This window comes from Cololabis saira, chromosome 7, assembly GCF_033807715.1.
Source record: "Cololabis saira isolate AMF1-May2022 chromosome 7, fColSai1.1, whole genome shotgun sequence".
NCBI classification, from domain to species: Eukaryota; Metazoa; Chordata; class Actinopteri; order Beloniformes; family Belonidae; genus Cololabis; species Cololabis saira.
In genome coordinates this window covers 35,165,421-35,192,727 of record NC_084593.1, presented here as the reverse complement: position 1 = coordinate 35,192,727, position 27,307 = coordinate 35,165,421, and the positions used below count along the sequence as shown (strand labels likewise).

General features: G+C 40.0%; 1 protein-coding gene across 1 annotated transcript; it reads right to left on the bottom strand.

Annotated features, from left to right (window-relative positions):
• Positions 1–24,479: 24,479 nt before the first annotated feature.
• On the bottom strand, positions 24,480–26,217 carry her11 (hairy-related 11). Its single transcript, XM_061726061.1, has 4 exons — positions 26,164–26,217; positions 25,425–25,520; positions 25,222–25,319; positions 24,480–25,077 (listed from the first exon to the last, which is right to left on the bottom strand). Exons 1-4 carry the CDS (start codon positions 26,215–26,217, stop codon positions 24,480–24,482), a joined length of 846 nt encoding a protein of 281 aa, XP_061582045.1.
• Positions 26,218–27,307: the final 1,090 nt, after the last annotated feature.

The following is a 27,307-nucleotide window of genomic DNA, read 5'->3' as shown; positions in this document are numbered from 1 at the left end:
CAGCATTTCTTTGGACCCCCTCCTCTCCGTCGGGTACATCTGCTGACCAAACCAGTGTGGGAATCCCTGCAGAGCTGCCATACCACCCCTTCCTCCTGCCCTTGTGTCCACATTACAGCGTCACAAATTAGGTCTTGACATTTGGACGTGATAATTGCGCCCTGAAAAGCATGAGGCATCAATTACCCTCTCAGCACCGTGACAGGTTATCCCTACAGGACAACATTTCTGTGCTGAACCGACGGATAGTCCCGCCAGGGCGCACACAACACAGTCTGGAAAACTCAAAAAGAAATATAGGTGGATTTCCAGGGTATGTCGGAGGTTACTTCTTCCAAAAGGAACAGAGTCCTCTGGTTTTCTGGCTCTGGTGCTGCCGGACAGTTTGATCGCAGACGGCGTGCTTAGATCTTAAGGGTCAGAAAAAAAGGACTATTGGTTCACTTCCATCGACTCATAACATTCTTTTAAACTTTGGAAGTAATTCAATCAGCAGTGAAAACAGATTATCAGTGGAACATACTCACAAATGTCATGGCAGATGTTCAAATATGAGTTTGCTGTTTCTCCAAACTCAAAAATATTGTAAAAATTAACACAATGTCGCATATAGGTTTCATAAAAATCACATGGATTCATTATTATTGTGGAGAAACAATTTTAAGATAGATTTGAAACAGATGCCCATTAAAAATGTAATTAATTATCTACACAATTATCTACACATGGACACAGAGTCCCATCAGAATACACGTACAGATCCAGGTTAGATCACTTTGTTTAACCCCAATGGGACGATGAGAGTCTGCATCCACGATGAAAGCTCTGTCAGGTCCTTTTAAATTATCACGTCCACAAGTTTCTGGTTAAAAGAGTTGGCCTAATCTGTGTAGGTGTTACAAGAATCAACCAAGACAACAAAACTCTGACAAAATTTGGGACACTGAGTGATACGGAGAAAGAAAAACATCCCTCCCCTCTTCATCAACAGATTACCTCACTGTGTGAAGTCAGGATTTCACTTGAGCATGTTTGTCTTGATACATCATACCAAGCATAGTTGTCTGTTTTGACCATGGAGCCAGTAAAAGGCTGTGAGACGCTCCTCGGCCTGCTAAAGAGTATTATGGAGGGGGACTGTACTCTCGCGCTGCCTACCAGTGAAAGTGGAAATGGGCTTTGTTGCCCCTCAGTCAGGCGGAAAATTGCAAACCCATTTGTCATTGTGTGCCAAGATGCAGAGGTCAGTCAATAGATTCCTGACAAGCCTGCAGAATCAAATGTTTTTCCAAGGCCTCACCCTTTCACACCTGCACCTCCAGGTAAAATAACAAAACAAGGGAAGAGGAAGAGAAAAGAGGGCTTAGAGTGAGCGACTAGAAGACAGGGGAGAGAAAAACGATATGTGAGAAGAATTCACCATGCAACCCTGCACTTTTATTGATGATTGCAGCTCATTTGAACCCTGTATGCACGTAGCTCACAGTGGCACATGAAACACCGGTTTCTGGCCAACGTCCAAAATTGGGAATACCTTTAATTATTTCTGTGTGTGATCACAGAACATTCTTGCAGGCTTAAAAAGATTTTATTTTCCTCTCCCTGAAAACCACAACCACTCGATCGGAGATATTAACGGTAACACTTGAAACATTTGCAGCTTGTTTGACTGTTCACTCCTGCGGAGACAGTTTCCCAGAGCACCGATTTGAACAGTTTGTGTCTAAGTGCAGAAAATAAGGTTTCATGTCTGACCTCTGCAGGCACCAGCCGAGATTTCTAGGCTCTGCTGTAACCAACAGATATCCAGATGTTTTATACTCCGTCAGACTTTCTGTTTGGTTTACTGTGACATTATTATCCACTGCTTGGACCATAATAAACATTAAGTAAATAACGTACCGGTAATAAAAAAACATTAGTATGACAGTAATATAACTCTCGTCCCTTGTATATTCATAAACAGGTGTTTGGATGAATAGTTAATATGGTCAATTTGAAGTCATAACTGAAACTTGTTAGGTTTATTACTAAATACAACATAAATTTAGCATAACTGTGTTTACACTGTAAGGAATTTGGCAGCAAAAAAACAAGATAAATGACTCAAAGCAATTTACAGCAAAAACAAAGCAAAGGAATTTAAAGTGAACAAAATGTGTTAATATTGCTTAAATCTAAGTTAGCTCGAGAGACATGTCATGGCATGTGTACTATAGTTCACGTTTGTCCGTCTGGCATGTGCTACTTTCTGCTCACATGCTTGAATTGCGGTGAAAGCTCATTAATAAGACACATTAGCAGCTCCTTTGATATCACAGGTACAACATTCATGCTGATGCTATACATTTAATAGTGGAAAAGCTTTTTTTCATTTTATAGAGACAGCATTGAGTAATTGTAGATCATTTAAATATATATGGTTCAAACAGGAAATCCCCAACTTATAATTTCAGAACCGTCATCACATACAAACGACTGCATTAGCGGTTAACCAAACTTAAACCTCAATGTAACGTCGAAAAACAGGACTTTGACTTGGATTGACATGAAGCGGGTGTGTTATGTAATAGTGTTGTGGAGTAATGTGTGCCTGCAGATGTACCTACATGTAAGCAGTGTCAGCAACAACCGCTCTGTGAGGTTACAATTTCATCGGCTTTAATTACATACAAAGCAGAGCGGTACTTTGAGCTAAATACTGATGTCAGCATCACAGGAGGTACGAAAGATGGACGCAGCCATCCGATGTCGAAGCAGCTGTTGGTACCGGTGTTGTGCCGTATTCAGCACCCCTGCCGTGAAAAGCACCCCCTCGTATATTCAATGATAAGTAGACCAAGAAAAAAAAAAAACACACTGACACTTCAATATATTTATATATACACACTCACACAAACACATACTTAGGAGTTTATATTATATATATTTACAAATATTATGGAAGACAACACAGTAAGCAGGCTATTAATTAATGACATCAATAACCATTTACCCGATTTTTGTTATCTGTGACTGTGATTGTGGGAAAGTATGACTATTGTGGAATCCATGAGCGCATTTAAACATGAATCATTAACACAAAACTGGACGCTAAACAGAACGTGACACGGAATGAGAATATAAATTTTGTCAGACGAGGGGGTGCTTTTCACGGCAGGGGTGCTGAATACGGCACAACACCGGGGTATGACAACTGCAGAACAAGTATAGGCGCACAATAAGAAACACTTTTTTCTCCATGAAAACACGTGATTTATTTATTATCACAACGTTGTTGTTAGTAGATAACCTAATGCTCCTGCTTCTTTGGGGGTCTGGAAGACCAATTTAAAGGAAATTCATGTATCTATTTAATGAATTATGATCCAAACAGTCACTTCTGGCCCTGAAAAGCCCAAGGCAACAACCAAATACAAATAATGAGGCTTAAAAATTGTGGTTAATTATTTTATAGCCGACCATAGCGGTGCCAACCAACCAATGAAGCTGACATATTTATGTCAAACACATGAAACGTTTACATCGTAGCTGTTACAAAGCTTTTGTTGAACCTGGATATGGTTTAAAAGGTACTATTTATGGGTCAGCATCATCTCAATCTAGCATCTCTTACTTTACCTCCAGGACATCAAACCCTGGCTGTTCCCCTGAACGTCTTACTGTATATCCACCCTTTTCAGTCCCAGAGAAAACGCTAACATCCTTAACTCTGCCACCTGAGTGGAACACGTGACTCGCCAGTCCTTCACTTATCTAACTTATAATTCGCAACTTTTATTGGTATTTACAAACCCTTTTTTCAGGGGCGGGGTTCAGGTGTACCTTGTACCTTCGACAAATCACTGCACACTTGCATCACCTGGACCAATCATCGTAAAGTGATCTTCTATTGACGAGTCTCTGTTCAGGTGTATCCCAGATGGTTCCCAACATGCCAGAACAGTTTGTTTTTGTTTTTTGTTTTTTTAAACACTTAATAAAAGCAGTTCTGTGACACAAAGCAGATGGGACCTGCTATCTTTACTTAAAAGGGCTGAGAAAGAGTTCCTGCACAATCCACAGACTACGCTCTCCTTTTGTGTTATGGTCTGTCATTTTAAAAATGTTTCAACGTGATATTTGTGTGATGTGCACAAAATTAACAAAAATTTATCCTGCATATGATCCATACATCAAACCAGGACAGAGAAATGTTTGAGAGGATTTGCATCCTGTGAAATCCCAACATTTTTCACTTTAAGTATTCCTCAAATTAAACAAACAAAATTAGTTATCTTTCGAATAGGAATTTGTTCAATAGCTGTGAGCAGATGATCTCTCATGACGAGGCTGCTCCAGTAGGAGTAAACAAGGCTTTGCCTTCCAGTAAAATAATCTGTACTGTAGCTTTTTCATAGCTATGTTGTACAAATCACAGGGCTAAACATGAACAAGCCCCGGCGAGTCACAAGGCCCCAAGAGTGCAGCTCCAGTCCCAATTTTTCTGAAGACTAGAGAACCATCTGAGCCGGAGGAATCAATGTGAGTGAATAGACCTGTTATCTGCTGCACTACGGATGCTACATTCAGCCTTAACTATGTCACATATGCATTGTGCATGTGAGTGTAATATAAAAGCTGAGTAAGCACTCATGAAAGTAGTTTAAACAACTATGGGTAAGATTTTAACCTATCACATCGAGTGTTTGAAAAATGAAAACAGGACGTACAGCGACTTTTTTTGGTGTGTGAGCTCAGTGCAGCTTTGGCTGCTCTTGCTGTGATCTCTGGGAGTGTGAGCGGGGTAAAGCATGGGGAACTTCAAACAGAGCTGCAGCAGAGCTCAGATCCTCCTCCACAGTCATAACTTTGAGTGCTTCTGAAAGAAGGAAATCCCCTGACCGAGAAAGACAGATCAGGGCTGCAGAGGCAAGGAGTTGTGCCGTTTAACGGAGCCAACCCACAGACCCCACCTTTACACGCCAGGACACAACTGGACCAGATCTGCAATGAAAAATACAATTGTGAGATGCTGTTAACTTTAAGTCAATAAATAAATAAGAGTTTATTTATTCAGTTTAGAAATTATACGTTTGAAACAGTGTGCAAATATGCAAGTGTCCATCACTACACTTAAATCTACTGTACATAAAAAATACTGGTGACATAAATAAAATAAGGAAAGAAGAATTGGGAATAATACAAATGAGTTAACATGCACAGCATATGACTAATACTATCAAATTATCTTAATTAAACTAAAAAGTAAAAGTAAGTTTTCCGGCCTGAATCATTCTCAAGCCACCCCGACTTCTCATTTCCCGAGTTTATTTTAGATTCAGAGATTAAGCACTAAGAGGCTCGAGCAAGTCTTTATTGATCTGATGCAAATCTTCCTCCAGGATCAAAGGAAACGTGAAAAACCAGAACACAAAGCTACAGCAGGTGATGAACTGTGACAGCCGTGCGATATTCTGCCTGGATGTGGTGATTTTTATTATGAATCTGTGAAATTAGTGAAGTAGATTCAGTCAACCTGTCACTAAATCATAATGCCACCATCTGAATACTGATAAGCACTAAATGTAATAAATGTAAAGAATTTAAAATGTGCAGAACTAAAAAAATATGATCACGGATGCTCAAAGTGATGAAATAAAAGAGTAAACCATTTTTAAATATCAAAACATCCAAAATGATTCCACAACCTACATCACATCACAAAGGTCTGATTTAGTTACGTAACTATAAAATGAACCTTTGACACAATTATTGGCAACCTCCACAAATATTTTGTTGTTGAACAACAAAATAACCCCTAACGCTAGATTCATAATACACGGTTTAAAGCTTATTTTCACATGGAAGATCAGAGGCATATCAGTATTTGGGAGGACACTGATAATGATTGCATGAACCTGTCAAAGGCGTGGATTGCACAGTTGGCAATCAAATTAAATATCTAACAAACTAGACATGTTGGACGAGTGTGCAGTGGAGAGGATGTTGACTGTGTGTTGACTAAAGAAACAGCCAAAAGCCCCTTTTAAATTATTGGACAACTCTTGTTTATTAGCCCAGTTTAACGTGTGACCTGTCCTTTTGTACATGAAATGATGTTGGGTGGAGTGTGGAGCTGGCCCCACTCAGCAGCTCGCCTCACTTCACGGGTCAGGTCTGATGCAGACAGGACTCCTGTTACAGTAGGACGGTACAGGACGGTGCAGGATGGACTCGTGGGAGTCATAGATAACGAGATGAGGAGATCTGTGAGCTCCTCATCTTCCTCATCTTAAACACGCCTAATCTATTACAACACAAGTGTCTCCAGGATCTTTCCAGAGACCCAGAACATGAACCCCGAGCAATTATTACATTAACGATGGCAGGTAAAAACTCCCAAAGTGGGAGAAAACCCTGTTGAGCCGCATTTTGTAATAACGGTGCATTTTGTAATAAACGTCCAAAATGTAATAACTTTGTCATTTCAATTTGTAATAAAGCCGCATTTTGTAATAAACTGCCGCATTTTGTAATAAACTACCCCAACGCATTTTGCAATAAATGTTGCCGCATTATGTAATAAGTTATTACATTTTGAGAAGATTATTACCAAGATTTATTGGGCTATATAGCTCTAAGGGAAATTGCATAAAAAACAACAAAAGTCACTATTTTATAAATTCATTGTTAAACAAACAACAACAATAATAATAATATTACCACAATAATACCAAAAATAATAATATTATTACATAATGCACAATGTTATTACATTTCCTAGAAAATAAAAAAGTTGACAAATTCATTTTATAATAATCTTCTCAAAATGCAATAACTTATTACATAATTTGGCAACATTTATTACAAAATGGGGCAGTTTATTACAAAATGCAGCTTTATTACAAAATTAAATGAAAAAGTTATTACATTTTTGGACGTTTATTACAAAATGCACCGTTATTACGAAATGCGGCTCAACAAACCCTTAAGCCAAACAGTAGCAAGGAAAAAGTCCCCTTTAAGATGGAAGAAACCTAGATTGAGATTGATGAACAGAGAGAGGAACAGAATATGGTCAATGGTACTAGACACGACTGTATGAACAGGTGCAGACAGCAGACACTGGGGTGGTCAGACGGTGGTCACACCTGATTCTAATTAATGATCGTCATCAGCTTGTCATCAAGGTCTAAACTGGACTGCAGCTCTCTAGGACCAGGGTTGCCTTCCCCTGATATAGACAGAGGGAGAAAAGCACTGAGGTGGTCAGAAGGGGGGACTGCAGGTCAGCATGCAGCTCCCGAAGCTCTGGCCTGCAAACATGCACAGCAGAGAAAATGACACAACAAACTACAAGAACAATGGAGAACAGTAATTGTTATGAGATACTTATAATCAGTTATTGTGGATTGAGCTGATAAAATGAAAGAGAAGAAGAGGAGAGAAGGGGGAGTGATGGGCACCGCTCAGCGGATCATGTCTGTTTTCCCCTGCAGCGTAGCTCTATAGCAGCAAATCTACAACAAAGCGATGTTTAAGACGAGAGTTTACACTAACTAGAGGTTTAGTAACAAAAGGGGGCCGTGCCTTTGCGGTGCTGCCCCTAAGCTGTGGAGTAGCTTGCCACTAAATATTAGATCTGCTCAGACCCTAGAGGTTTTTAAGTCATCTTTGAAAACGTATTTCTTTTCATTGGCTTTTGGTGTACGGTGAGTAGTGGCCTACATCTGTGGTTACTGTGAGAAGTGATTGTGCACTTTGTGTGTCTGTCTGTTTGTTTGTTGTCTATTTTCATTACTATTTTAATGATCACCCTAGTACAGGGGTCGGCAACCCGCGGCTCTAGAGCCGCGGGTTGCCGACCCCTGTACTAGAGCCGCATGTGGCTCTTTAGTGCTGCCCTAGTGGCTTCTGGAGCTTTTTCAAAAATGTTTGACCTTTTTTTTCCTTTTTTTCTTCTTTTTTTCTTCTTTTTTCATTTTTTCTCTTTTTTTCTTCCTTTTTCCTTTCCTTTTTGATCTCGACATTTAGAGATTTTGACTTTTTTCTCGACATTTCTACATTTCTCTCAACATTTCCACTTTTTTCTCGACATTTCCACTTTTTTCTCGACATTTTGACTTTTTTCTCAACATTTCTCCTTTCGCCATTTGCCTTCATTCTAAGGCTTATACAAGACTTTTCATTCTTTGCGGCTCCAGACATATTTGTTTTTTGTGTTTTTGCTCCAATATGGCTCTTTCAACATTTTGGGTTGCCGACCCCTGCCCTAGTACATTAGCGATTTTATTGTTTCTGTACTTTGTGTTGTATTTTTTTTTTTTTGGTATTGTTTCATTTTAATGTATACTGTACAGCACTTTGGTCGACCTCGGTTGTTTATAAATGTGCTAATAAAATTGACATTGACATCGACATAGTAAACAGAAGGAAGGACCAAAAGGTTTTCAGTTTGGTTTTAAAGGTGGTGGTGGTGTCAGCCTCTTCAACCCAGATTGTAAGTTGATTCCATAGTAACGGTGCCTGATAGCAGAAGACCCGTCCTCCAAATCTAAACCTGCACCCTGAGAATTGAGAGCTGTATTAGGGACCCAGGGCGCCAAGGGTGCTCATTGCATCAATGTTTTATCAAAATTAAAACCCAATGTACCACCAGCAGCTAATGCAGTGACCATCACTTTTCATGTGTAGGAACCACTGAGGACAGCAGTTCTCACTACATGTTTGGAAACCACAAAGAACACTGTTTAGGGCATTATATAGTGCATAGGGGTTGATTTCAGGCAGCCTCTTATTTGTCTTAGAAAGTTTTTGTTGGCAATTATTCTTTATGTGACTTTCTTTCAATAGTCTCTCCCCCCTCATCCAATTCAAGAGCTCGGTGCCACCAAACCACTGATGTGTACCTCACCACCATGCTGGAAGAGAAGTTACTTAGCAGGAGAAATGATTGCTTGTAGTATGCATTAAGACTGAAAAGAGTCGTTCACAGTTCAGTGAGTGGTATAATAGGAACACGCAGATTAGCAGTTGTTGGACACTGAGGGGTTTTGATGAGGCTTTAGGCCTCTTCCTCCCTTTCCTCATGGTTGCATACTTCTTCACGTCCCAGTAACTAATCATCATACAGATCTGGGCTCGAAGAGAGCAACCGAACACAGAGGAAATATCATATTCTTTCTAAAGGTTTGGTTTACCTGGGCTCCTCAGGATCATTTCCCACGCCAAGAAGATGCCAGCCCACTTTGGTCAACGGAAACTAGACTGAAAAGCTTTGAGGCTCAGCACAACAGCTGGGCGAGTCTTTCACATGCTGAATGATTTGATGGTTTCCTTTTATTTAATTGGCATAAAATGAATTTTTCAAGCTGGCACATGTCTCTCTCGGATCAAGATATGCTTTTATTTTATTCTGATCGTAAAAGGGAGTTAAAAAAGAAAAAAAAACTTGTCATGTATATGTAAAGTAGAATTTGTAAGTGAAAGTTCAAATTATGTAAATTAAAAAAAATTAACAGAATTTCCCATTAAATGAAATGGGCCATGAAAGGTTGCAACCCATCTCTCGGATAGCCGAAACACACCTGCTCGGAGGGATCAAAGTGCTTCTCCCTGCACATTAGGAAAATACAGGGGACTCATTTCAAGCGCTCAAAGTGCCACATAGATGCTAAGCCACACATTCCCCCTGTCAGAGGCAAACAAAGACAGTTTTCTGTAAGGTGGAAGGCATGCCATTTCCCTAACATGCCTCACCTGTGGTGACCAATCACAATAGCACTTACAATCCCAGGCCCTGAAGGAAGATAGTTGAGGGTTTATGTTGTCATTGGTGGGTGTTTTACAATCGGGTGTGATACGTCTTGCAGGTAATGTTTATTTTCTCAGGGACTACCTCATTCCTTTGGTCTGACCCAGAAAGATGGCATGTGAAATCATAACAGCACTGCATATTTAAATGTCTGTGGAGCAGCAGCCGTCACACATTAATTCACTTTCTGACATGTTTCAAACATCAATACGTCTCTCTGAGAGTTGGGAAATGTAACATTTAGCAACATCTGAAACCAGGCAGCGCTGGGTAGCAGAGGCCTGGCTCTGCCGTTATTTGGATTTGCTTTTTAGTGACATTATACTTTTCGAAGGTTCAAAAAGTGGCTGCACTAGAACCACATTGTGTTGCCTTATTTCGATGATCTTTGGTTGGTTGGTACACTTAAACAAAGCAGTGTAGGCACTTGTTCAGGTCGGTGGAGGAGACTAAGATCTCTATACTAAAATAACACTAAAGGTTTTTTTTAGCATGTGGACAGCAAAACTCATTGTATAATTTCATAATGCCCTTAACTGCTGCTTTTTTTCAAGCTGACACCATTTACTGAAGTCTCCATGAAACTTCAAAGAAATCGAGCACTTGCTCCGTCTTCCACGATGCATGCATAGTTCTTTGTGTAGTTGGTTTGATGGGGTGATGATATCCATCCCAACCCACATTTTCAGTGAGATGTGGCTTATTTGAGCTACATCCAGGCAGACACAGTTGGTATTATTTTCTCTTTTAGGCACAATCTTGTCACACATCATGCATTGAGCTGGCGCATTGCTGAGAACACTGAAGTGATGTAACAGGTAATAAATCTGTCAACGATCATGTCATAGTTCTTCCATCACATTGTTTAAGGTCTAAGATCAACGGTGGAGGAATTTTGTTCACACAGGCAACCTCCAGTGCAGTGCACCCAAAAGCAAATGTGATATCAGAATTAGTTACAAACAAAATAAATGGATCAGATCATATTACAGTAGATTCTGAATTTTCTACCCGGATTTAAAAACATTTGACATGGTAATGATCAGCCATTCTGTTTTATTTCCCTCCTGAGAAGTTGGTTGGAAAAAGTGCAAAAAGTTAAATTCAAAATGTTTTACGACTATAATCTAATAATATAGGACATAAAGACATTTCTGGTCTGATCAGAGTAAAGTACCACTGTGAAAGGCTCCACTGTGGAGCTTCAGTCCTACCGTTACCACAGCTGTATTATGCAGTCAACTTCCAAAATATAAACAACAGTATGCAGAATGCAAATAAATACACAAGCTGAAGCATTTGTTAAGTACCGGGATGGTGTGCTACTTCAGTGAAAATGTTCGATGTGCAAATGACCAGTCTTATAAATGAATGTTTGTTTATTTGGAGTCGAGTGATCTGAAGGACTTGTCAGGTTTGGTTCTGGGTAGTGGCTGATCCAAAAGGACACTATTAAACCATAAATTAGAAGAACATTTGTTCAAAAAGGAAGGCAGGGACCATTTTACTTCCTGTGCAACTCAAAAGACACAGCATGGAGAGAAGGGCAGAGAAAATTAAACCTTCCAAGATGCTTGAAGAGTTTTATTCAAAGCTTCCTACATGGGTACAAAATCCATGTGCATAAACGGATCGGGACTCTATAGATATGGAAGTACTTGGTTTCATGCTACCTTTGGGTGAGTTCTGCAACGATCCCGTACATGTGTTGTGAGAGTTTGGTTTCACAGGCCTACTTTATTGTCCACATGATGACTGAAGAGACAATAATGAAGATAATTAAACAAGAAAACGCCTTCACAGCCCTCCATGTTCATTGAAAGCCGAGTAACATGCAAAAGTATTGTCCGTTCACCCTGCTGTGTTGTTGTAGGACAGAGAAGAGAAGAAAAAAGCTGATGACAGGGTACTTTCATGTTAGTTATCGCGCCATCCTATCATAGGGATCTAGATGGGGCAGACAAAGTACCACCAGGTCCCGTAGCTCTGAGCAGAGTTTCATCTGTTTCATCATTCCTCTTTGTTTTTGCTCTTCAGGAGAGATGAGAGGTTGGTGGTCCATGCACTTCAAGACCACAGGGAAATAAGCAGAGGGAGCCATAGTGACAGATAAGTCGAGTCTTATTCAAGAGGGCGCATCTGTGTATTTTGAAGAACTATGAAATAAAGGCCTGGATGAAAAGAGAGAAAGAAACGCCCTGATAAACCACACACACATCGTCTCACGCAACACTTCCAGGAGAGAGATAGCGTGCTCATCTCTGAAATGTCCCTCGAGGTTTAAGAGGGTACATGTGAGGATGCAGGCAATGGGCTCAAAAAAAGCACATCGTGATCAAAAATAAACATTTTCAGAGACAAACTAATTCTCAGCTGACTTATCAGTGTTGGTGTATCGCTGATTGTGACTTGGAGCAGAGACAGCAGCTTTCATCTCAGAAAGTACTGACTCGTGTCGCCTCTTTTAGCCCTGCAGCATGCGCTGATGTTCTCAGATGTCACCAGATATGTATCACTCACAGTCAGAGGCATTAACTTTTGTCTGGTGAAAAGCACAAGAAAGAGATGTTATTGTAAAATCCATATCTATTGAATTGAAACCAAAAATCCAATCCATGTAGCCATTATCTATTTCCTGTTTAGGGTCACGGGATCTGCTGGAGCCTATAGCAGCTCTCTGCAGGTGAAAGGTCACCAGTCCACCGGGGCCCATACACACTCACTACCAATTAACCTGCAGACCCCCATAAAACATAGCTGAAAGTGATGGTTTGGGGAAGACTAAAGTATTCAAACAATTAAGGGTTTAACCAAAGAAGCAACATTTGTCTTCAGGGTCGAGTCCAATACTGAAGTAAGTTTAGTCGCAGTTCCCCGAGTGATCACTAGGGGCTGGCTCCAAAAGCAAGTCAATCTCCATTGACTCCCATATTGAAAGGTCCAGTTTTCTGGCAGAAGTGATCACATTTACAGCCTGGTTACAAAGTCAGCCCGACTAAAATAGCTAACTTAGATGCTGGACTGTTCCAGACAAAGTTTCAAAGTTTATTTAGACGGGACAATACATATTAATTAACACTACATTAAGCAGTGTAAATACACCGGGTTTTAGCAGAAATGCTAGTTTCCACCCGCAGTCCCCACAAACAACCAGACACACTCACACTCGCACCTACGGGCAATTTAGAATGATCAATTAACCTAGCATGCATGTTTTTGGACTGTGGGAGGAAACCGGAGTACCTGGAGGAAACCCACGCAAGCACAGGGAGAACATGCAAACTCCACACAGAAAGACCCTGCTGGGCCTGGGAGTCAAACCGGGAACCTTCTTGCTGTGAGGCAACAGTGCTAAACACTAAGCCACCGTGCTGACAACTTCCAGGCCTGATTGTTGCTCACATTTGGTGCTACACATTACACAGCGAAGAGACACTCTTCAGAAATCTTTACGAGTGACGTAAAAGGAGGTATCGTGCAGGTCTTCTTCAATAGTCGCTCCTTTAACTTGATCTTGCCATTTTAGCCTCATTGCCATCCTTGGAGCCACAATGATGGCACGGTAAGCATTTGTTCATGTCAAGGCAAGGATATAAATGAAGCGTGCGCAGATCTCTGCTGAAACTGAAATTAAAGTTAACCAAGCAGTTCAAACCTTCATGTCCACACAATCAAAACAAATTTATGTTGAGACCAGACCAACATGTGGGTTTTCGATTTTTGGACAATTGAATGAAGCCTTGGTTACAAAATGATTATTGTACACTATTGCAGACCTGTTGAGTATTTAAGAATTAAGGTACACATACAACTTGGGGCAAGTCATACGTCAGGTGAACTAAATTAATGTCAGTTTCCACAGATACAAATGAACAAATGAACCACAATCTGAAGCAAGTGAGAAATATCCAAACGGTGGGCCACTTCCAGAAAATTATATTTGCTAATTATCAGAATCAGAATCAGAATCAGAATCAGCTTTATTGGCCGGGTTCGAACATTGTCCAACAAGGAATTTGACTCCGGTAATTTTGCTCTTTGGTATTAAAAATAAACAATAAACAAATAAACAATAAATAAATGTGGTATTTCTATGTACAGTATAAACATTTTAAAGGTGCAGCAGTTTGAGGTAGTGAGAAGGACAGTTCTGAATAAAAATAAGAATAAGTATAACCTATTTACAATTTTAACAGACAAATTATACAAAAAATACAAGAAAAGAATTATACAAAAGAAATACAAAAGTGAGAGGTGCAGCAGAGTGAGGCAGACATGATTATTCAAGAGGGTACTAGATGATTTTTTTTATTGCACGTGTTTGGTTACTCTGAGACTATAACTGCAAACCTAATCCCCAAAACGTTGGGATGCTGCGTATAATGTAAATAAAAACAGAATGCATGCATTGATGATAGATAGATAGATAGATAGATAGATAGATAGATAGATAGATAGATAGATAGATAGATAGATAGATAGATAGATAGATAGATAGATAGATAGATAGATAGATAGATAGATAGATAGATAGATAGATAGATAGATAGATAGATAGATAGATAGATAGATAGATAGATAGATAGATAGATAGATAGATAGATAGATAGATAGATAGATAGATAGATAGATTGTGAGTGGCATCAGTGCTGACTCTGAAACGGTGCCTGTTTCATATTTATAGATTCATCCCGGGGTGATAAATTTGGAACACGATGCACTAAAGTCAACTTTTATCACTCTTTATTTATGTGCTGTTTGCTTTCACATTCAGAACGGCAACTGTTACCCGAAGCATAAAAAGTCACACACACACACACACACACAGAGGAAACCCAGGGTTTTCCTGACGTGTCTTTCATTGTCCCGAACACAGCGTCAGACGCCGCAGTCTCCAGTGGCAGAGATGGAATTCTTGCATAAAGAGATAAGGACCGACTGTTGAATGTGTCGGAGCATGGGGCCCCCGAAGGTCCTGCAGAATCTGATGTCCATGCACTTTTTTTCTCCTGCACTCTGGACATTTTCTCAGCAGTATGATGTTACATATGAGGAAAAACGACATCTTCATCATCAAGCGCTCTTTTTTTTCTCCCTCTCGTTTGAGAACCAAATGGTATCTCACTTATGTTTGTGGGTACGACGAGGCAAAATGTCAAACACTCTCGACCCACAGCCTGCGAAATCGAGAATTGTCTAAATGAGAATAGACAGGAGCTGGTATTTTTAGATGACCTATACACATCGCTGGCTATTTTTGCTGGCAGCCTCTCTTTGGTACACTGACCTGCGACCTTTTAGGTTCTGACTGAATTTTAGGAAGGGGCAAAGAGCACAAAGTGTACCGAAGTACATCCCTGAAAGTGCAAGTGTTCCAGGGTGAGAGTTTGTAACCTGCAGTGGCTGCAGGCAAGCGGGGTCACAGCCCACCCATGGGGGAGGGAAGAAGGGGTCACAAAGGCTGGCGAGAATGCAGGATCCCAGATAGACCTTCGGGAACTCAAACACAAATCGCAGGAAAACATCAGCAGACATACTGCAGGGATAATTATTTTTCTAGGATTAATACAGCGGTTTGGAGACCCAGTGATTAGATCAAGCTGATTAAATGAAAAGAGCTTTGAATCTAAAATATCTTGAGGGAGCACGAGTAAGATTACAATACAGACAAAGGTGGTAACACAGATGACAATGGACAGACTTAATTGCAAAGACGTACCCCGGGAAGAGAGGGTTATAGGATCTCTGAAAAGACGGCCATTGTTCGTCATCTCCGGTAAAGCGACTTTGAGAGGAAGATGTGATCGCAGTCGATGAAAGTGGAGAGCAGTGATGCATGAGTGAAAAGCGCCTCATGTCAAATATAACTGGCCAACCCTGAAAAACAAGCTAGCAATGTCTGATTTGATTCCCTCCTGTTTGGCTCAGGTTACTTCCTGTCTGCTTTAAGCATGTTTGCTATAACAATGAAGCTCCCAATGATGGGATGTTTGTGCTTTACCTACAAGAGAGCCGAGTTTAATTAATGATCTTTCATTTCCTTTTTTAAGTGAAATGTGTCGATTCATTCAAAGCCCCTGAAGCACAATATTCCAAACAGCTGAAAGTTAGGGAATATGTTTTATCCACTTTCCGGCCAATTCCTCACATACTGCTCATGTTGGGGTTCAGCTGCAGCCGGCAATGACTTCCCTTAGCTTAGCATGAAGGCTGGAAACAGCTGCCTTTGCTTTGGCCCAAAGTAGGGAGGCTCTCTGGATATTGAATGTAAGCCTTCTAGTGGCTCCATGCGTCTACACTTTTGTAGATTTGCCTCCAAAGTGGTCCCCTTATGTCAAATTAACATTGTCTTTAGAAACGTCTACCAAGCTACCGAGTTCCCAATTACAGAATTTAAATAATGAGATACGATGCAGCAAAGACAGGAATCCAAGGTACATTTAATGCAAAAAATAAATAAATGCATATTAAAAGCCTTTATTGCAATGACTAAATGTGACCATCTGACAGGAGGTGAATGAGAAACCAGCAGCAATAAACAGTTTTAGATGAAAATAATTTAACTTTGGAACATTAAAGTGTATACAAGCCACTTCTTGAAGACCCCTAAATTAAATTAAGAACCTGTTAATAAACATCCTTTTTAGGCTCCTTGATTAACAGTCTTGTTCGGCCGTTTTGTGACATTTGAAAAGGACCATGTGCATCCTTTGTGCTGCACTTAAAACTAGTTATAGACAAATATGAGAGTGGCAGTTTCTCCTTTATTAGCACTTTTTGGGTGTGATTTGACTAAGAGTGTCAAACAGTGCCATGGTGTCAGTTTCTCCATGTGAACTCTGCTCGTCTCACAACACGTGCCACAAAAAACAGACATGGAATTGTGATGGCATACAATGTTTTGTTTTTTCTTCAGTTCCAACTTTTGGGGGATGTCGAGTTGTTTAATACAACATTTTTTACCATCAGAATTCTTTGTAGGTCTCTGTTTTATGTGGCATGTGTTCATTTGACTGATATAGTGACAGTGAATCATACATTTACTTGATTTGTACTTCATTACAAAGCTCAGAGAACTAAATCTCTGTACAAGCTTTGCATAAGGCTTCTCTCTTGGAGAGTAAACTTTCAAGTGGCATTTACGAATTTAGTTCTGTATTTTAAAGCTTAACAGGGGTTTCCTAAAGCAATCTGGAGATCTGGCTTCATCACTCTATTTATGAAGGCAGATTTGTGATGCAGAGCTGAGCAGTCAGAGGTTATGGGTGTCCACCTTTGCTCTTAACGGGCTGAAATCCCTCCAGACTCCTTGAATCATTTACTGATAATATGGATTATAGTGGGCAAAATATACAAATTCCTTCCTGTCTTTATCTGAAGAACATTGTTTTTTAAATGCTTCACTTATCTTTTTCAAGCATCTTTGTTTTTCATTTCCCCATCTTTTGCTCCTCAAAGCTCCTTTGATGATACTGATTGGGCTTCGGATGAGTCTGTTGGCCAGTTTTGATGATGTGGAACCCTAGAAATTTAGTCTTGGGAAAACTTTTTTTCTCAATTAGAGATGTTATTGTTTAAGTAGAACATCAAAGAAGGAGTAACTGGAAAATAAGATATTTAATCAAATCAATCATTCCTTTATATCTGCGGTTCCCATGGCTGCAGACTTGCTATTGATGTGGAGGAGGAAGACGTCTCACAGGGACACGCGTCACGCTACGTCCCGTTTCAGTCTGCTGTCCTGAGTTGTTGGCCCTGTGCTGAGATGTCTGCAGTGGCCCTTTTCCTGGCTTTTCCTTTGCCCATTGCTGCCGGTCTGGAAGCATGTCCAGCTGTCCCATCATTCTGTCAGCGCTGCTGTCTCCCTCAGCTCCAGATTAAAAACGCCAAAGGGGCCGCCAGGAAAAGTGACTCGCCCTCGTCTCTCAGGACTTATGTCAAAAATGTTTCAGTCCTCAGGTAATTTGCTACAGTCTGGGATCCTTTCACTATTTACTTCAAAGAACCTTGCAAAAAGGGGAAAAGAGAGAGAAATGAAAGGGAGGGAAAATGATATTTAGTTGTGGGTAGTGACAGATCTACATTCTTGAGTATTGACATGTGATCTGAGTGAGGAATCCTCCTCCACTGGGGATGCTGACTGAGTCTACAGCCGTCTCTGAATCTGGCTGATAAAAAGCACTGAGTCCGTGGGCTGCCCTCCAGAACTGAACTTAGTTAAACAAATTGACTCAACACCAAAAGAATGCACAGTTACTCCTACACAAATACACAGCATAATAGATAGCACACTAGTTAGAGTTCAAGGTTTGCAGAACCACTAACACACACTCTATGCAGCCCTCAGTGTGCGTGCGTGCGTGCGTGCGTGCGTGCGTGCGTGCGTATGTGCGTGCGTGCGTATGTGCGTGCGTGCGTATGTGCGTGCGTATGTGCGTGCGTGCGTGCGTGCGTGCGTGCGTGCGTGCGTGCGTGCGTGCGTGCGTGCGTGCGTGCGTGTGTTTGTGTGCGTGCGTCACATTTGACACATCGGAAGATTAAAAAGGGAAAAAATGCATTTGGAGGAATTTCTTTTTAATTAGGATGAGGAGTAGATGTTTATGACAAATAAGATGAGTTAATCAACATAATTATGAGCATATGCATCTATTTCAGTTGAATTATCTAAGACCTGAGTCAATATATTTCAGCCTATCCCTCTTTTTCCTCTAGATTGTTTCCGTGTTGCTTATTGATTGATGCTATCAGTTGATGATAGATTCAAAGCTGTCACAGACCAGCTAAATATTATGGACTTCGTGAACTTATTCTAATGCAACTTCATATCTCTCTTGAAAACTTTGATTTTTGCCAAAAAGCACTGCTAATAAAGGTCATCAAAAAACTCCAGAATGAGAAAAAAAAAAAAAAAAACGGTTAAGACAGCACAGAAGAACTTTTGCCATTATTAGCACGTTGGGTCTATTAGCGGTGAAGGTTAATACCCATAATACTACAGTTTTTGTTTGGTCACTTACTTACTTGGCCATAAATAAAAATAGAAAGACTGGGTAGTGATTCCCAACCCTGTTCCTTGAGGCACGTTCCCCCTGCATGTTTCCCCTCCTCAAACACACCTGATTGGATCACTGTCAGCTTGTCGTCAAGGTCTACACAAGTCTGTCAATGGCCCACTGATCAGAGCCAGGTACGTTGGAGCAGGACAAAGTCTAAAACATGCAGGACAATGTTCCCCGGTGGCTGGGATGGCTATAGGGCCCTGCCCTGCATCTTCTAGATGTATCCTGCTCCAACACATAATTCAAAAGAGCCGGGTCATTAACAGACTTGTGCAGACCGTGATGACGAGCTGCTTGTATGGGTAGTTATTTGAATTTGTTGTGCTGGAGCAGGGAAATATCATGCAGAGCGCTGGCCTGGAACTGGGTTGGGGAGCACCGGACTGTCTTTACACACAGCTGACAGATGCAGCTGAAACAATTAAGGAAGTAAGGATCCATGAGACACAGGTGGAGGAGCCACACCTCGAAATGGAGTTTGCCCAAACTGGCCATCTCTACTGGCCTTTTGCTGTCACTGCAACAGCTCTACGGAAATCTGAGAAATCAGTTCACTGGATGCAAAACAAGCATCAGGCATCATAATGTTTACTTTTCAAGATTTGCTGCATCTGTATCACGTAAAAATCTGTCTTGCCATCAATACCGTGTGTTTGTGACCACAATGTAAAGTTTTGGGACCAATCATATTCTGTAAGCTGTACTTGCTATAAACAATGGTGGTTGCTGTTTGTTGGGTGGCTCTGCTTGTCCCACTTCTTTGAGTGTTTCGGGTTTCATCACGAAGGTGGTTGATTGATGATCCACCCAGTCATTTGAAAGTGTTAAACAGATTAACAATGACACAACCAGTCAAAGCTCAGAAACCTTCTCCTGATCCAGTCAAGGTCAAAAAGACTGATTTTCACAACTCAAACTGTCTTCCCCACCCAAGAGGGGGAGAAAGTCTTCTGTAGTAAATCTTCCCAAGAACTACTGAACAAGACATGAATAGTTTTCTGAGCCTGGACAGTCAATATAATCACTTGTGCTGCTGAACGAGAAGCCAGCAAGGAACAACATGCATGCCGTGTGCTGTATATACTTACAAGCTGTACAAGTGTGCACGTGTGATGAAAGCAGCTGACACCAGTCCTGTCTCAGCAGTTGGATTTTTGAAATGCACCAACATGCAGGAATTCTCAGACTCCCAGTAGGCCATGACAAACCCCTGACATCTTTACAGCAGCACATCTTTGGATCGGGAATGCAGGCAGGTTAGAAAAAAGGAAAACAATGATTATAGGGTGTAACGGGATTAGCTCTAATCAGAGCTGTCCTGAGAACATTTTTAAACAGCAGGTCAATTCAAAATGTGCTGTATTTCCCTAAAAAAAATTATGAACCATGCCTTAGAAATTGACCAGACTTGTACAGAATGATCAAAACATGCAGTAGATAGTTGCTGAGGAGAATCAAGATCTCTGTGATGGGCCAACCCCATTATTTCTCCAACAAAGAACAATGGCCGTCTCAACAGCGCTCACACAGAAAAAAAGCTTCTTCAGTGCAAAGGGAACCAAACAGGGGAGAAGAAAATAAGAATGATTATCCAAAGACATGTGCTATCATGTGATAAATTATGCTTTTTCAGGCCAAATCCTTTGGCGGTTCCCTGCTGAAAATACTCAGAGCTATTGATGGAGATTCAATCAGTGAATAAAGAGTGAGCTGAACACTGAGTGACAAAAAGAGGGAGGAATGATGATCACGCATCTTGGACTTTGTGTTGATGGAAAACTCGATAACGTCCTCTTTTTAGCCAAATCACGGCCCTTGTTTCTCAAACGCATTGCATTGAGAGAGATTGCTGTGTCAGTGCTGCCCTCTGTTGAGCAGATGTTAAATCCTTAAAATAAATGTGTCCACTTCAACCACATCACTGACTAATCTTATCATTTCCATGATGAAAAAAACTCCCAAAAGATGCATTGCTACAAATAACACATATAATCTGGAAACAATCCCCTCTAATACTGTTCTCGGAGATGCATTGCTGAGACTCTTTTCCAGCAACAATTTGCATGTTAATCTCTAAAATTCAGCTTTAGATCAAAAAGTCAGACTGATCATGTATGGCTTGTGCACGTAGCTGTAAATGTCCTGCTACAATTTATTGTTATCATGCTGTGACGGAGCTCCATTAAACATCTGGTGGATTTTATCGGGATGACATCTAAAACAACTTTTAAATTGATCTTGTCTTGTTTTTCTAAAGACATCAAAAGAAATGTTTTACATTAATTGAAATATTCTGTCAGACGCTTTTCTTTCAACTTAAAAAGTTTCTAAATACAGAGGAACAATAACCTAATATAGAAACTCCCAAAAATAAGCCTTCAGTAGGTGTTAACGTAGATGGCATCATCTGCCAGTGTTAAATCATTTAATCACAGAAGAACGTTACCTTTTAAATATATTAAAGGTATTTCATGAACACGAACCCATTCTGTGTTGAGGTCCAAAATGTATTGCACCTCAACCACCTTTATTTATTTCAATGTGAAAAATCTCCATGGAAACCAGACTGTGACATGTTTTCAGTTTAAGAGAAATCAGTATGTTTTAGTTGTTTGAATGAGTTTACGGAGAAAATTACTTTGTCGGGTTTTATTGTTTGTTTTTTAGCAGATACATGTGTACAATTATATCTCACCGCATTTATTAGACTGGTCTTTGGTGTTTTGGTACTCGTCTGTTCGGAGGACGTTTGGCCATGTACAACGACTTCAACTCTGGGATGTTGGCGGGTTTCCTTGAGTGAACTGCACACTTCCATTCTTTCCACATACTTTCTGCTGAACTGAAGTCAAAACTTTGACTTAACATTTCCAAAATGTAAGGTTTACCTCAGTGTGCTGAAAACTGATGACAAATGCTTTTCTCCTGAGATTCTGCTTATGGAGCAATATCCCAACCTTTTCCTTTAGATTTCACCGTTCCATCAGTGATTGTGGGCCATCCTGGCTCAGATGGGCCAAAACCGAACACCGTACTATGATACTACCACCACTTTGATCAGATGTGAGCCTGGATGAAGTTCTTTTCCAAACATAACAAGTCCTAGTCCGATCCTGCCCACCCAAAACGCATTTTTTTATATATGTAGCTTTTATGTTTGTTTGTTGATTGAATCTCCTCACAACCTATTACATTATCTTTATTCAGTGTTTTATTCTGTGTTCTTGTTATGGTGTGGACTCAGTAAACATTAAATTATAGACAGGCTTGCAGTTGTTCAGGGGTTACATTCAATTGCAATTTGTGCTCAGAGATTAATGGACACTTTTCTCTTGGAGTGCTTTCAAGTGAGAATAACAAAGATCTTGATCTTGAATTGTTCCTTCTGACAGGGGGACTGCCAATGGAAATTAGCCTTTTGGCTACAATTGGGTGCATTTACATTTTTTTTAAATGTTCATTAATGTACATTGTCCCTCTATAACAAATAAAAATAAATGAAAAATGAAATGATCTCCAGATATGAAGGACATGTTATCACCTTTTGTAATGTCCTCGACTGAAAGCACCTGACTCTAATGTCAGGGTTATATACCCTCTCATTTGAAGTTAGAATCATATTTAAATGAAAGCACATACAGGACCATAAAGTAAAAGTTGGAACGAGATGGGAAAAGTACATTTGAAAATGTTAATAAAGTTGCACATCTTCATCTGGCCACTAGAGGCTGTCTATGAGTGAGTGAGTCTCTCCTTTGACTTCCGTGTTAGAATGTCCAGCTTTGCAGCAGAAATAAACATATTTACAGCGTGTTTAAAAAATGTTTTTTATCTCTACAGCTGGATTTTATATCCATGACATTTCCTTTAATTTATCACATCAGGTAGATTGTTATTAAGCAACAAAGTAATGTGTAACAAAGGAATTTGTAATTACAATTAGTGGCCGGCAGGGGTCATCAGTTTGCTTCAAGGGCATGTCCTCACCTAACTTATAAACATTGCTTCTGAGATATGAATAAAGACCTGACAGAGAGTATTTAGTTATATTTTAAAGATGATATATTTTGTGGTGTTGTCACACGATTCCTGAATAAGATGCCATATCTTTAAAAGAAAACAAAAAAATCCTTCTAGTCCCAAAATTGAAGTCACTCAGGCATCTGATCTGATTCTTTTAACATTAAAAATATGGTTAGAGCATGCCACAGACAGTTTAAAGATGTTACGCCCCTTTAAATGAAGGTTAAAAGCTCATTTGCAGCTGCCTTTGACTAAATTATTTAAACCCTTCTGAGCTAAATTTAAACACTGTTAATTTCAGTGCTACAGTGTAACTCTAGCTTAAGTCATTAAACTTTTTTATAGCAGTAATTAAATGCACTCTTGATCATGACATAACTAATGATAAACATATACAACTATACAGATCCAGATAGTTTTTTGCAGAATAATAATTTGTGTTCATGCCAGTCTGGGTGTCGGGTTCGGCACTACTGAGAAACAGCTAAGGTCAGGTTACAAATGACCTTCTCGGTTTCCCTGACATGACGCAAAAGAAACAACATCAGAATCCAGGGTGTCAAATTCAACTTTGGGTTCCGGTTTGTAGATTTAAATCATGTTTATTCTTTACAACATTTAATGATGCAATATTCCTATACTGTAGATACATGCTTTATACATTGCAACAACTAAATAAAAGTGCATCACTGCTTGTGCCAGTAAACCGTCACCATGATAGTAAGTTGAGTGTCCCTACTGAACTCTGCCCCGTGCTGACACCTCCCACCCCTAATCATGTCTCCTCCCCACCTTCTAATTATACAACAGGTTTCTCACCCATCTGTAGGTACATCGTATTTTAATCCTGTTAGTTTATTATATCCAGTCATATCTGTACATTATGTCTGACTCATTCATAGCCATATATCTATATATTTGAACTTGTCTACTGCACCTTATAACACAACCTGTAAAATATATCTATATTTATATCAATTCATTCTGTATATAATCATCTGTATATTGTAATCTGCAATTTATATTTATACATACCTATATTTGTATTTTCTCACCAATTTATATACTCTGTATACTGTAAATGTACAGCACTACTTACAACTACTTATTACATTCATATTACTCTGTATATACTGTTAATTTCAATCCAATCTAAAAAAAAAAAACAGAAAAAAACCTTTATTTGGTAATATTTAAAGTTCATCCTAAATTCAACATTGAATGTTTACCTTAAAAGATTGACATTAATGTTAATACCTTCAATGTTTAATTAAATGTTTAACATAATTGTGTCGTTACAGAAATATAAATTAAAAGTACCAGAAAGTAAATTCATCATGAGTGAGGTTCACACAAAAAACCAGACAAAGTTTCCTTCAATACATGACTTTTTTTAATTTACTCGAGAAATACAAAATATAGGCAATAATAATTATATATAAATATACACAGCACCCATGACCCTGACAGGATCAAGGTGGCTGTAGTGAATGGATGTATATACAGTACATACAGCAGCACATTTAAAGTGTTCCTCTTTGCAGTTGCACTTAAAGCCCACCAGGTGACTCTGCCGTCACATTGTCTGTCTCAGCGTCTCATCAAATCCAGGGCCTCCACCTGGCCGAGGAAGAGTTCGTTGCCACCTCCTCCCTGTCTGCCAGGTCTGAGTGTCGTCTCGACGTGGGAGGGGAGACGTGGAGGCCAAGAGGGCTGGTGTGAGGATGCGTGGGTGACAAACTTAGGAATGAGGTGTTGGAGGATGGAGGTGACAGGCTGGGGGGGAAGGAGAAGTGACAGGCAAAGGATGGGAAAGAAGGAGAGGTGGCATACGTGCTGAAAGAAGGAGAGAACCAGGGGGATGAAGGAGGGGTCACGTAGTCGTGGCGCGGTGTGGAGCAGGAGAGGGGCTGAAAGGGCGAATGTGACGGGAAAAGCAACCAGGGAGAATCTTCTCGACACTCAGATGTGCAAATGCCCTCCGGAGGCTGGGAATCCGACATCTCAGACACATTGCGATTGAAGTCTGGCCTCGACTGCCAGCTCTCCGTGTGATGCGTCAGCCTCTCGATCAGGTTTGTTCTCTGTGCCGGCGTTAACTTGTGGATGTAGCTGGTCAGCTGCGCCACACACTGCTGGAAACCTGCGCTCTCACTGCTGAGTAGAGGAGGAGCACTGGACTCAGCAAGGCCAAGTTTCCTCAGAGGTGCAGGTCGACAAGCAGGGCCTGCTACAAATAAAGACAAAAGCATGAGGGATAAAAACATGGGTGAAATGTCAATATAAGCTTTTATGCGTCAGATTTGGATTTTGAGGTATCAAGATAATAAACTCTTGCTTGACAAACCATTGCTCAAGGTCTTCATGTCTGTCCACTGCTTTATATATTCCACCGCCAGATCCAGAATCTCTGCTTTCTCTATCTTGGGACTCTGCAGTCGCTGGTCATGGGAACAGCCGAAAAGAAGGAGTATAATTCATTATTCTGTTTAAGACTTTTATATGTGCAGGTAGTGTTCAGATGGGACACTTCTGACAGGACTCACGGGATCAGACGTTGAATTCAGAAGCAAGCTTCGCAATTCAGCAAGACTTTTATTTATCCGGTCTCTCCTTTTCTTCTCCACGACCGGCTTCAAGATCTACAGAGAGTCGATTAACATAACAATCATCAGATTATTCATATTTCTAATTCTTTGTGACACAACATAACATGAATATATATAAAACTATAGATATAAACTATAAACACTGCTCAAAAAAAGAAACGGAGCACAAAAATAAGACATCCTAGATGTTAATGGATGAAATATTCTTATTAAATACTTTGGTTTTTACATTGCTGAATGTGCTGACAACAAAATAACAAACATGATCAATGGAAATCAAATTTAAGTCTGGATGTGGAGTCACACTCAAAAATTAAAGTGGAAAAACACACTCTAGGCTGATCCAACTATGATCAGTAGTGTGTGTGGCCTGCATGTATATATATATATATATATATATATATATATATATATATATATATATATATATATATATATATATATATATATACATATACACACACATTTTTTAAGAGAGAGAGGGAGAGAGAGAGACACACATTCTGCCTAATTTAACATGATAAATCATTGCTTCCAGAATTTTTGAATTTCCAGGTTACAGTTCAGCTTGTTAATAATTTTGTTCCCGAAAATGACCTGGTGGTGAATACACATCAAAGTATGTGACATCAGTTCCTTAAAAATGAATCAAACAAACTCTAAATCAAACTCTTACCCTTTTCCTAGTCTTGCCATCATCCAGAGTGGGGCTCTGCGGTTTCCTCGTCATGTTTCTGACTCCAGCTGTCTCAGCAGATGTTGGAAGTGCCTCGTGCTGCCTCGGCAGGCTTATATGGAGTCCGCGCGCAGGGCTCTGATTGGCTGACAGGTGTCAGTGACGACACTCATTAGTTCATGATGGAGACAAAATACATAAATAAATAAATAAATAAATAAATAAAAACAGAATGCAATGATAGATAGATAGATAGATAGATAGATAGATAGATAGATAGATAGATAGATAGATAGATAGATAGATAGATAGATAGATAGATAGATAGATAGATAGATAGATAGATAGATAGATAGATAGATAGATAGATAGATAGATAGATAGATAGATAGATAGATAGATAGATAGATAGATAGATAGATAGATAGATAGATAGATAGATAGATAGATAGATAATTATGACAATTATGTATCAAATGGAAATTACTGCGTGCAATTCTGTTTCTCTATCAAATTAAAAGGACATTTAAAGGACACACTAACATAAATCCCACTCTGGGGTCAGCATCATGTCTAATGGACTGCTAGTCCGTTTGGTTTCTTTTTCCCAGGGGATGCTGCGGTGAAGTGAGACCATGGGAAATCTTTGTCCACTTCGTGGCCCGTGGGAACAGAAATGAAGTGAGAAAGTGAGCAGCTCCGAGCGCTTTTTATGATGTGTGAAGCATCAGCTTTACATAAGAAACATAACCAAATGGGATCATGTCTAAACATTTTCAAACGAACTTTAGGCTCATGCACGTCCATGATTCAGTTATAAGCGTAAATACATTTTTAAAAAGCACAAAAACAAATGAAAAAATGATAAGGTCACCCAGGAGCGCAGGGAAGAGCATGCTTGTGCGTTGCAGTGATGAAGTGTGAGCATGGCCATCACACCTGAGTGTTAAGTGTGCTGACTTCGGGTCAGCTGGAAGTCTCGTGTTTGGACTTCACACACGCTCTCTTTAAAATCAACCCGGTTGTCCGTCTCACCTCGTGTTCCCACCATGTCAGGTCCAGACATTCAGGCCATTTTTGAAACTATTTACCAGTGTTGCTGATGCGCACACGCCGATATTGGAGGCGTAATGTCTAAATTAAC

Bases quoted from the DNA above. Each gene is read 5' to 3' on its own strand.
- her11 (XM_061726061.1), bottom strand. From the start codon at position 26,217: ATGACGAGGAAACCGCAGAGCCCCACTCTGGATGATGGCAAGACTAGG. The intron at 25,521-26,163 runs GTAAGAGTTTGA...GACTCTCTGTAG, and splicing joins ATGGCAAGACTAGGAAAAGG to ATCTTGAAGCCGGTCGTGGA. The intron at 25,078-25,221 runs GTCAAGCAAGAG...TGCACCTCTGAG, and splicing joins AAGACCTTGAGCAATGGTTT to GAAACTTGGCCTTGCTGAGT.